We start from the raw sequence: 12935 nt of genomic DNA, 5'->3' as shown, positions 1-12935 counted from the left end.
AATAATCCCAGAACAAACAAGACTATTGGACAAACAACCAAACAAAAACAATGCATTCAAAGTAAATACATAGATCTTGCCCTGTTGGCAGCTAGGAAATGATAGCTTTAAATTGGAAAGCATCCAATCCCCCAGCTGTAGTTCACTGGTGGAATGAACTCTCAAGCTACCATACGTTGGATAACATTTACTACAAGAGCAAAGGCAGATTCTTAGACATCCCCCAAATATGGCAACCACATACAGAGTTTGACTTTAAGAACTTTTTACCCCAGTCATTAGGCTTATCAGGATAGGAGCTGAATGCATTGTTTTTGTTTGGTTGTTTGTCCAATAGTCTTGTTTGTTCTTGGATTATTGTGTATCTTATGCAGTCTTCTTGTTTTGTTTTGTTGTGTTTTGATGTTCTTTGTGGGGGATATGGGATATGATAGTCCATGTATGTCGTGTAAATACCTCATGTTCTTTCTTAAAGATTTGAATCTTTTTTTTTTTTTTTTTTTTTTTATTAAAAACAATTAAAAACGATTAATCGACTAGTCGACTACCTTTAGGGACGACTAGTCGACTAGTAAAATTCACTAGTGAATGCCCTAGTGTGTGTGTGTGTGTGTGTGTGTGTGTGTGTGTGAGAGAGAGAGAGAGTGTGTGAGTGTGACCACATAAGGGTTCGTTCCATTTGTTTATGCTTTTATCAAGCTAAGCTAAAAATCCACATGGCAACTGTAAAAGTAAATTATTTATTTGATTTTGTGCACATATTTATCATACTTTGATAAATACTGCGGCCAAGCCTCATCTGTCAAGAAACCCCAGGGGCCAGACTCTCTCTCTCTCTCTCTCTCTCTCTCTCTGTAGCCGCTCACTGGGCGGGATGGACCGACACAGCTCCCTCAAATACATTCTCTTATTTTTTATTTATTTATTTGGGAAAACAAATACTGTATAATGTGTCTGATGTGTCACTGAGGCAAAAAAAAAAAAAGGCTCAAAAGAGAGTTCTGCTTGAAACGGTGTCCTTCACTAAAAACCTCTTTTTCTCCTATTTATGTTCCAAGGAGGGCATCTTTAGTGAAAACAAGCTAACTTCCACTGCTTGTAACTAAACAAGGAAACATGGTAGAGTTTCAGTTTTTTACAAGGGGTAAGAAGAGAGTCTCTGCTTTATTGTGAGATAAGTTGTGTAATTTTATTCCTAGCAGAGAATATTCTGTGGGTCCTGGAAGATCAGGAAATATGCTCAAAATCCTGGCACTGGGAGCACACAGACCGAAATGACCCTGGCAGAGAATGAGTTAATGATCAAACATTTCCATTCATGTAGCCTACAGTATTTGTTTTTGTTTCAACTACAAACATAAATAAACGTCAACTTGAAACTATGTTTCAACTACCACACACAGCATAATATTTTAGCCTGTTTATAAAAAAAAAAAAAAAAAAAATCGATTAAAAATCGGAGAATCGATTTTTTGAACCCAGCCCTAATGATGACATGTTCTTCATAGATCTAGCCTTTTAATTTTGCTCTTAAGCTTTCTCAAAGTACACCAAATTCATGCATTTTACTTTAAAATGTTTAAAAAAATCTTGCGGGGGGGCATGCCCCCGCACCCCCCTAGGGGATAGGGGTGTCAAAAATAATCGATTATAAGATGCATCGCGATGCGGACGTGCACGACTCTGCATCGATTAACAAATATCAAAAATCGATTATTAAAAAAAAAAAAAAAATTATAATAAAAAAAATAGAATGCAAGTACATGCAGTTGTTTATTTTAATTATGGATCATAATACAATGCAATTCCAAATGCACTTTTATTTTAAAAGTAGCCACACAGTGAGAAAAAAGAAAGTGAGAAAAAATAAATCATGTATTGCGGAAAAAGTGATGCATCGATTTAAGATGCATCGCGATGCATCGTGATGCATCGTTTAATCGAATCCAATCGAATCGTTGACAGATGAATCGTAATCGAATCGAATCGTGAGGCCAGTGAAGATTCACAGCCCTACTAGGGGGTCTGCGGTCCCCCACCACAAATTCTCAAAATCCTGTGGGAAACACTGGCAGCCAAAAGGAAACACACGCTAGCATGTCCTCCTCATTGTGGAAATTTTACAGTTTGTCACACATAGGGTTGCCAACCGTTCCGTATTAGCCGGGACGTCCCATATTTGAGTCAAAAGAGGTGCGTCCCGTACGGGACGTCACTTGTCCCGAGTTTAAGGTAAGAGGCATATATATTGTGACCTGTGACCTGCTTGCCTGTGTTTGTGTGCTGTATGAGATAATGTGAAGGGCGCTAGGACCCTAGGACCCTGGGGGTGCCGCAGCCGCTCAGTTGATGACAGGGCAGGCATAGCCGCACAGAGCGTGTGTGTGTGTGTGTGTGTGTGTGTGTGTGTGGGGGGGGGGGGGGGGGGGTGGGGAGACTCTCAGGTGGGCGCGGCTATATTCTCTGGCAGCGTGTGGTGTGTCACTCATGTGGAGAAATGAGCGCAGGTGGACGTGAGTGTGAAAGAGGAGATGGAGACGGCAATGCGCACCCCGGCCCTCCCAAAAAGAAAAGACTTTGTTCATATAGTAAACAAACAGTGGGAAGAACGGCATAAGTGGGTTAAGCCCGTGAGTGGAGAAGTGTCACGAGCCTTCTGTACACCCTGTCGAAGGGAGTTTTCAGTCAGCCATGGGGGAGAAAATGAGGTAAAACAACATGCTGCCACAGACATGCACAAGCGGGCTGCACAGGCTAAAGGTGCATCTAGCATTGCTCAATTCTTCGCCGCTACAACTACTGAAATTGACAAAGTTGCTGCATGTGAGGGAGGGAACGAGAGCCCGAGGAAAGTGTGTGTGTGTGTGTGTGTGTGTGTGTGTGTGTATGTGTGTGTGAGAGAGAGAGTTGAGACTGCTGATTGGTGCAGTCAGACAGTGTCGAGTCCCGCTCAGCTGGAGTCCACTCTGCCTGACTCTCTGCCTGACTCCACACTAGAGTCCCAGTCTGAGCGGCTCGCTTCACCTCAATTTGACTTTCACTATAAATGTCACTATTATAGAGTATGAGAATATTGCTTTCCTCTCTGAAAAGACTCTGCCAGTGAACTGTGTCTCTGTGTCAGGGCAGTCTGAGGCATTTCCCTCCTGCAAAGATCTTCTTTGATTGACTAACAGCTCTGCAGCCAACCTGCCTCCTGATCATCTGAACTCACCTGGTGGTTCTTTAAGCATGAGGGTGATGGTGCAGATCTTCCTGCGTGCTGCACCGTCTGTTTCAACATAAGCCTCGTATGTTCCAAGGTCGTCTCTGTTCACCTTCTTCAGAACTACAGACAGGTTTCCGTTTCTCATCTCTCTGTCCAGCAGCTCCACCCGGCCAGCAAAAGATGGATTCTGGGGGAACGGGTCCGACTGGTCGTCTCGGTAAAGGAAGACATGTGGTAGTGGCGTCAGGTCCGGTCTGGTCCACTCCAACACAATGATGGGGACATTGCGGACATCCCAACACTCCAGAGTGACATCCTCTCCTCGGTACGCTGTCAGCTGCTGCAGGGCTAAAGTACAATATGAGGGAGGAGGAGGGGGGGGTAATACATGGGTTTTATTTCAACAAAGTTATCACATTGCAAAAAAATAAAAAATACTCTAGTCCTCCTGGCTCTAGTTATAGTCTATTGAGACGTTTTGTTTTGCAGCTTAAAAACAGTCACAGCAGACAACACCAACTTCACCACTACAGTAGCCATTTCATTGTAGTGAGACAAACTTCACCACATGACCTACTATTAGGGGTGTCACGATACACTCAGTTCACGATACGATACGTATCACGATACTGGGTTCACGATAACGATACGATACGATACGATACGATTTTAACAATATTTTTTTAAACTTGAATAATGACAATATATGACTGGAAAAGTAGTATTTTATTTGAAATGCACAAATACAAAACATGCTGTTGTGGGAAATTGTTATTACAATAACAACTAGAAAAAACATGAGATTGGAGATAAGGCTTATCTTGAAATAGAATGAGTTACACCGTCACTTAGATTTACTTTGAACTAAAAGGTTTCTCAGCAGTATAAATTCTCATTATGCATCTTCAGTTTTTCTTCAAACTCAAACAACAAGACTTTTCTTAATCTATTTTTTATGCATCTTCAGTTTTTCCTGTCAAGTAAACAGTTTTGCCAGAAACTCAATTGAATGGTTTCTCTCCTGTATAACTTCTCATGTGTCTCTTCAGAGACTTGTTCAACTGAACTACTTTCCACACATTGAACTTCAACAAACAAAGACGTTTCTTAGTCTATTTTTTGAAAAAAAAAAAAAATTTTTTTTTTTTTTTGCGATATGAGATTTCATCTCAACGATACATATCGTGACGTTTTACTATCGCGAAATTTCGTGGGACGATATATTGTGACACCCCTACCTACCGTAAATTCCGGACTATAAGCCGCGGCTTTTTTCCCGTTTTTTGGCCCCTGCGGCTTATATAACGGTGCGTCTTATCTATGGATTTTTTCAGAAAAAAAAAAAAAAAAAAAAAAAATCTCTCTTTTTTAGCACTCTTTCTAACTATAAATCCACTTCTGTTTTAATTTCCTCTCTTGCCCTCTTTTCACCACACCGCGGACACTGTGTGCACTGTAAAAATAAACAACGGTGGTGTTGTGTTATGTTGTTTTGTTGAAATGTTACGGTAATACGGTAAATGGGAGCTTCCTCAAACAGCCATCAATGGGCCCGACAATCCCCTCTGTGCGTGACCACTTACATATGGTAATTACGGTAAGCAAACGGCCACTCGGCCATCAACTCCCTCCCCCGACTACCAGGAGAAAATCACAAACTTCGGCGAATTCACACAAAGGAAGATCAAGGAATATTCCATCGAACCGGAGCAGATCATAAATATGGATGAAGTGCCTTTGACGTTCGACCTGCCACTCACTCGGACTGTTAACAAGAAGCGCCCTGGAGGATTCTTTCACCAAAAAAAAGCTTTGCTCGTTCTCGACAGCATGAGAACGAGCAGTAGATGATCATGAGGTGGTTTTTCAGACGTGTCGATATAGCAGTTTATCGAGATGAGAGGATGAAAAGCACACACTGGTGCGGTGGTGCTGTCTGAAGTGAATACAGTGACTGTGAGTAGGCTAATACATTGCACACGTTTCAGGTGCAATTATAGAACCAAATCAGCCTTTTCCCCCCTCCATCTCTAAATCGGACCAGTTGTAGGCTATTAGGCTACCTTTTTTCCTCTGCCTGTCGCGCTGACTGCATTCACGCAGCCAGCAACATTTTGCGACTCATTTTCTTTTGAATTGATAATCAGGCTCGTTTATATGCATTGTAACTTCATGTTGGGATTTCCATTGACCATTGGTTGGATTTGAGCATGCAGGGGACGGGATATGGGGCAGATCCCCGTGCGTAATCACTGTGGCAGCTGCTGCAACGGGGAATCACTCAAACGCAACTTCAATGGAAACGCCTACAAGTCGCAATTGTACATTGTCGAAGTTGTAGAAATATCGCAATTCTTTTGCGAAAAACTGTAATGGAAACACAGCTATAGATGAAGAGGAGTTCGTTGGTTTTGAGTGACAATGAAGGAGAGAGGAGAGTGGTTGACGAAGCCACCCTGAACCTGTTCGTTTCCGACACTGAAGATGAGGACTTTGGTGGTTTCAGTACGCAGGAAGAAGAGGAAGACGAGCATTAGTGACTTGACTTCTCTGGTTACAGGTTTGCTGCACATATAGCCTATTGTTGTGTGATTTTGTCTGGGGATTAGTGACCTGACTTTTGTTTTGTTTTGTTGAAATGTTAATAAATGGGAGCTTCCCCAAACAGCCATCGCTTTCCCGACATTCCTCTCTGTGCACGAACCCTTTCATATGGTAATTAAACATCAAAACACCCGCGGCTTATAGTCCGGTGCGGCTTATAGAAGAAAAAAATAGTCAATTTTGGTCCCGCGGCTTATACACCGGTGCGTCTTATAGTCCGGAATTTACGGTACTATGCCCTCCAAATCCAAACCACAGTGACTACAATTTTGGTCAAAATTGAGTTATTACTGAAATTTAACTTTTAGATGTTTGTTTTAGCATGTGACAAATTGGCAAAGTTCAGTCTTGCTCTATTTGAGAAAACAGAGTATACAAAAGCCAGCGTCGCTGCTGGCCATTTGGGTGCCCTAAGCGTACATTTTTTCATTGTGCCCGACCAAGAACAATTCACAAATGCAATCGCGCGCACACGTGTGTGTGTGTGTAGAAATCTGGTAATAGTAATTTCGTTATGTTTTACTTGAGATGCCTGAATTATTTCATGTTAGAAGCAGAGGCGCTTTATTTTGAAACTCCAAGAAGGAAGTATCTGCCGTATGCAGGGAAGTACAGTAGCTTAACTACTGTGGAGAGTTAATTTTAGAAGGGGCATTACTAAAATGCGAGGCATCCGCCACACTGTCTGTTTGACCGTGGTATTCCTGCTCTGGATGACGCCTAGGCGACACTTGGTGCCCTACGCTCAGTGCATTGTGCGCGTGTAGGGAGCAAAACCTATACTCATTTGGCTGGACAGTCAAACAAAACTTTAAAGCCATTTTTCTCAGTTTCATTGTTAGTGTACCGTAAATTCCGGACTATAAGCCGCGGCTTTTTTCCCGTTTTTTGGCCCCTGCGGCTTATATAACGGTGCGTCTTATCTATGGATTTTTTCAGAAAAAAAAAAAAAAATACAAATAAAATCTCTCTTTTTTAGCACTCTTTCTAACTATAAATCCACTTCTGTTTTAATTTCCTCTCTTGCCCTCTTTTCACCACACCGCGGACACTGTGTGCACTGTAAAAATAAACAACGGTGGTGTTGTGTTATGTTGTTTTGTTGAAATGTTACGGTAATACGGTAAATGGGAGCTTCCTCAAACAGCCATCTCTTTCCTGACAATCCCCTCTGTGCGTGACCACTTACATATGGTAATTACGGTAAGCAAACGGCCACTCGGCCATCAACTCCCTCCCCCGACTACCAGGAGAAAATCACAAACTTCGGCGAATTCACACAAAGGAAGATCAAGGAATATTCCATCGAACCGGAGCAGATCATAAATATGGATGAAGTGCCTTTGACGTTCGACCTGCCACTCACTCGGACTGTTAACAAGAAGCGCCCTGGAGGATTCTTTCACCAAAAAAAAGCTTTGCTCGTTCTCGACAGCATGAGAACGAGCAGTAGAAGCAACACTCTCACTTACCATGGGGAAGGTACGCAGAAATTCACACGACGCAGCTTTCAAGTTGAAAGCAGTCAATCTCGCATTAAAAGAGGGAAACAGAGCAGCCGCGCGTAACCTGGGCATCGATGAGTCAATGGTGAGGCGTTGGACGGTGCAGCAGGAGGAACTGTCTCAGCACGGAATATTATAGGAGTGTGAAAACATCCACAATCACCAACGGGTTCCAAAACGCTGGACTGCTGCGGGATGAAGAGGATGACGCCGCCACAGCTGGCGCTGAGGGCCGTCAGAGGCTTCAGAGGCTGTTCGATGCCGACAGTGATGAAGAGGAGTTCGTTGGTTTTGAGTGACAATGAAGGAGAGAGGAGAGTGGTTGACGAAGCCACCCTGAACCTGTTCGTTTCCGACACTGAAGATGAGGACTTTGGTGGTTTCAGTACGCAGGAAGAAGAGGAAGACGAGGATTAGTGACTTGACTTCTCTGGTTACAGGTTTGCTGCACATATAGCCTATTGTTGTGTGATTTTGTCTGGGGATTAGTGACCTGACTTTTGTTTTGTTTTGTTGAAATGTTAATAAATGGGAGCTTCCCCAAACAGCCATCGCTTTCCCGACATTCCTCTCTGTGCACGAACCCTTTCATATGGTAATTAAACATCAAAACACCCGCGGCTTATAGACCGGTGCGGCTTATAGAAGAAAAAAATAGTCAATTTTGGTCCCGCGGCTTATAGACCGGTGCGTCTTATAGTCCGGAATTTACGGTAGTTACTACGGTTAGGATTTGTAGGGCTAATGGTGAACTCTAGGTCAGTGATTCTCAAAGTGGAGTACAGTGACCCACAAGGGTCCTTGAGGCGGTTCCAGGGGATCCCCAGCAAAAAGAGGAATAATTTATCACTATAATTCCATCCATAAGTAACACAATGACAGACTGTATGACTGTGTTGGTCATGGCTTTCATACACTTCCAGTAATAAAACATTAAAAGCAACAAATCTTATCAGACCGGGTCTGTGGTCTAATTTGTGTCAGTTTAGGGTCCTGGATGTGAAAGTTATCAGAATCAGAAATACTTTATTGATCCCCGAGGGGAAATTGGCTAACGCTTCAGTTGCTCACATTCATGTAAGGAAATATATAAGGCAAGCATAGAGAAATTATAAGAATAGAAATAAGACAATAAAGTAGAATGAAAATTATTATGTAAAATCAAACTAGAAACTTGGCGGAGGATATATGCCTCCGCCTCTGCCAACAAGTGAGCAGTCGACATCCATGTCTGTCGAGACTTTGACGTTTGAGCCAAATGTGAAGAAATTTCATCAAGGTGTTGTTACTGAGATATGCCGTTACCGAGCCTGAAAATGGCGTTCGTGGGGTCACAGTGACCTTGACCTTTGACCACCAAAATGTAATCAGTTCATCCTTGAGTCCAAGTGGACGTTTGAGGCAAATTGGAAGAACTTCCGTCCAGGCGTTCCTGAGTTGTGTTGTCACGATACCAAAATTATGACTTCGATACCGATACCTGCATAAATATCTCAATACCGATACTTAAATGATACCATGGCAAAAACCTAATACATCAGGAAAAGTAGTGTAACAGAACATGGAACTTAAAATTCATCTTTTCATTCATCGCCCAGCCAGGAAACTAGAAACTGTCTCATGAAGCTACACCCCACGTTAGATATTATGGAGAAAGAGAGGAGAGGAGGGGAAAAAACAACAAAGCATCGATTGTTGATTTGAGTGTCGATTACCATGACAACGATTGAAGCTTCGAAGCATTGATTTTTTTGGGGGTCAGCCCTAAAAAATACATATAGCCCTTTAAAGGCATCACAATCTGACCTTTCCGTTCCCCAGAAAATGTACTTTTCTCTGATTGGATAGTTTGAGGTCAGCGCCAATTCTTGACATACATACATACAGACAGACATACATACAGACAGACAGACATACATACAGACAGACATACAGACAATGAAGATGTAAAATATCACACACACAGACATACAGAAACTGATGATGTCACCTCCGTCACTTTTGTGACACAATGAATGATAGACAGAAACCGTCCATTTAGTCAATTTTAACTAAGAAGATTCTGCATATCAACATATTTAAAATATTTCAGCCCTACATCACAGATGACATCACAATTACTCGAGTGACATACATACAGAAACTGATGATGTCACAATGAAAATGTAAAATATCGTTGTAGCCCCCCCCCCCCCCGTGGGGAATGGGGGGAAGGGGAACAGGTAGTATTACAGACAGACACTCCTGGAATTATTGTAGGAGGACTAGTGCAATAATACCCGTGCCCGTTCCCACCCTCCCTCCCAATTCCCCTAAAGCAGTGGTTCTCAATTTCTTTCACATGAGGGACCCCTAAACTGACAAAAATGTGACCACGGAGCCTCATTTGATAGGATTTTGTCCCACGGACCCCCATATGATAATAAGATTGATGCTTTTAGATGTTTTATTACAGAAAGTGTATAAAACCCATGACCAAAATACTCATTGTGTTACTTATGAATGGAATTATAGCAAAAATAAATTACCCCCCTTTTGGCTGGGGACCCCCTGGAACGCCCTCAAGGACCCCTGGGGGGGACCCCCATTTGAGGACCACTGCCCTAAAGCACTAGATGATGTCATCAGTGATGGCATTGGTGACATGCAATTACAGTCTCCCCATTCACTCCCCCCCATGGGTAGTACATCGTTTTTGTCCCACTGATGACTTCACAATGATGTAAAAATGTCATCATCAGTGATGTCACAATTGCTCGAGTATCAGTGCACAGTGATGTCATAAGATGATTTTGGTCAATAATGATTTCACTGATAACATCACTGATGATGACATTTTGACATCATTGTGATTAGGGATGGGCAGTGAAATGTTGCATTGTCTCCCCTGATTCTAAGTATAGTCGAATCGCTTGGTTTGAGCAAGTAAAACAATTTTTATAAGCATTTTAAGCAAGGTTTATGGAAAAATGAATGGCGGATGAAATCCCATGAAGAGGGAGAGGGGGTGACTTTGGCACCCCTTTGGCACTCAGACCTGAGCCTACTAAATATTTAATGAACCACTCATGATTGTCAAAACTGTTTTTTAGCTTAGACTTAGAATCAGGGGAGACAATGCAACATTTCACTCAGACAAAAAAAAAAAAAAAAAAAACATTTTTAATTTTTTTTACATTTTTATTTTTATTTTCGAATTTTGATTAAAAGTCGACTTTGGCCAGCGAATTTCGAATAGTGTTTTTGCTAGAAATGCCCATCCCTAATTGTGATGTCAGACTCATCAGTGAGGGATGTCATCAGTGATGCAAAGTTGAGCAATTGTGCAGACAGACAGAAAGTGATGATGTCACGACACACAACGATAATGTACAATGAAGATGTAAAATATTGCACACTGATGATGTCACAACGAAAATGTAAAATGTCGCTGCAGCTCTACATACATACAGACATACATACACAGAGACATACAGAAACTGATGATGTCATTTCTGTCACTTTTGTGACGCAATGACTGCTAGACAGAAACCGCCCAACCACCCATTTAGTCAATTTTAACTAAGAGGAAGATTCTGCATATCAACATATTTAAAATATTTCAGCCCTACATCACAGATGATGATCGGTCACAATTACTCAAGTGACATACATACAGACAGACACTCATGTACGCAGACATACACACAGACATACAGGCATCATCCCTGATGACACCATCACAGAACTTATAATAGCCACATCCAGCAGAGGAAGGTGTACAAATCGTGAAAGGCCTTCTGAAGAAAACCACAGAAACCGGTGAAGATCCTCACCTGGCTATTCTCAACTACTGAGCATCACCACTGGAGAATGGACTTTCACCAGCACAAATGCTAATGAAAAGGAAGCTACGGACAGCGAAACATCAGTTGAGACAGACACAATCCTACAACAGAACAGCTACGCCACTGAGACCAGTTGCACGAGAGGAAACTGTGTGGGTGAGATGTGATGGACAGTGGGGACCGCTGGTGAAAGTGGTCAAGGAGACGACACCCAGGTCATATGAAGTGATCACTGAGCATGGAAAAACAATGAGGCGCAACAGGAGACACCTGCTGAAAGTGCCTCAAACAGAGACGAAAGTCATGGACAACAACACAAACGACATGACAATCCCAAATCAAGAGCAACCTGAAATGACTGACACACGCACATCACCAGAGACTGATAAAAACAAGCACCGGGACAAAACTCAGTGGAGACGAGGAGACAAATACTAGTGAAACCAAAGAGACTGATAGAGGAAGTGTGAAGGAGATGTGTATGTGGGGGGGAAAAGAGAGAATGTATAACAGACATACAATGTAATTGAATGTTGTATTATGTAAAATAAATAGTAAGGTTTAATTAACCTTACTATTTATTTTACATTTTCCGTATGTTGGTGTATTTTCACCAACATACACCATAACCGTTATGGTGTATGTTGGTGACAGATACACAGTGAATGTATTTTGTTTCTACCTAAAGAAGGGAATAGTATTTACATTAAAACAAAGTAACATTTCAACTTCAGAGCTAATAGGCTACTGTTATTCCTTATTTGAAAAAAAGGGAGATGCATGTGAATACATGCACTTGGGTATAATTAACACCGCTAGATGGCAGTAATGTATCAGGTTCGGTCTGACAATCTGTCACGTGATACAACATGCACAACATGCACTCCAGTCCAGAAGTACTGTCCGGAAGTAAAGCATTCTGACTAGGGATGTTCATCAATTATCGAAAATCGATAATCGATCGTTAAGGATTGGAATCGATCCTGTGGCATTTGGATCGATTTTTTAATTATTAAAAAAAAAAAAAAAAAAAAAAATTTTTTTTTTTTGGACTAGGTTTGGGTGGAAATCGTTCCTCCTCGCCCCACTCCATTGCACAGCCGACTAACGTGAGGTGGAGCTTCATATAGTCTCTAGTTTTCTGGCTGGGCACGGGCCTTTGTGCCAACAAAACTGTTTTAAACATGAGAAATTCACACCGGCATGCGCCGGGGACAGCAGTGTTGGAGAGGAGACACATTGAAATAAAGAGTTCATTGAGGAGAACACGTTGTCTTTCGTATTTTCTGCCATAGGCATTCATTTTGTTAAAAAAAAAAAAAAAAAATTGAAAATATTGAAAATTTTCTAAGTATTAATAAAATCGATAATCGATAATTGATCGTTAATTCTCACCGATTATCGATTTTGGAAAATTTTCAAAATGAACATCCCTAATTCTGACTACAGCACTCGGTGTGTAAGCCTCATCAATACAATAAGTACTTAGACAAAAGTAGTATTCGCCATTGACGTCATAGGACAGCAAGTGTTTTCACCGCCTGTCACTCAAACATGAAGGATTTTGTTTTCACCACGCAACCTGCACGTCCACAAGTCACTTGTCCTCAGGAATTAGTAGAGATGCTGCGATCCGATCATGTGATCGGATATCGGCGCGATATCAGCCAAAAAACATGGATCGGATCGGATTCCAGCGAAAATGACCGATCCAAGGCTCCGATATAAGCACTCCATTCCATGACTCCGCTCCAGGATTTCTATCCAGCATGCAGCACACTCAGGCCGCGT

The 12935-nt window shown here is 41.9% G+C and overlaps 1 protein-coding gene across 2 annotated transcripts in view; it reads right to left on the bottom strand.

Moving 5' to 3' along the window:
* The window catches only part of LOC310779800 (neural cell adhesion molecule 2-like), a 45012-nt gene that overhangs the window by 21234 nt on the left and 10843 nt on the right, over window positions 1-12935 (bottom strand). For both annotated transcript variants that reach the window (XM_083640302.1, XM_083640303.1), the window contains exon 2: window positions 3215-3556. In XM_083640302.1, coding sequence (XP_083496428.1) covers window positions 3215-3556 — 342 coding nt within the window. The remainder of the gene's footprint in view (window positions 1-3214; window positions 3557-12935) is intronic.

This window comes from Poromitra crassiceps (genome assembly GCF_964638095.1).
Source record: "Poromitra crassiceps genome assembly, chromosome: 7".
Lineage (NCBI taxonomy): Eukaryota > Metazoa > Chordata > Actinopteri > Beryciformes > Melamphaidae > Poromitra > Poromitra crassiceps.
This window is presented reverse-complemented; position numbering and strand designations above follow the sequence as displayed.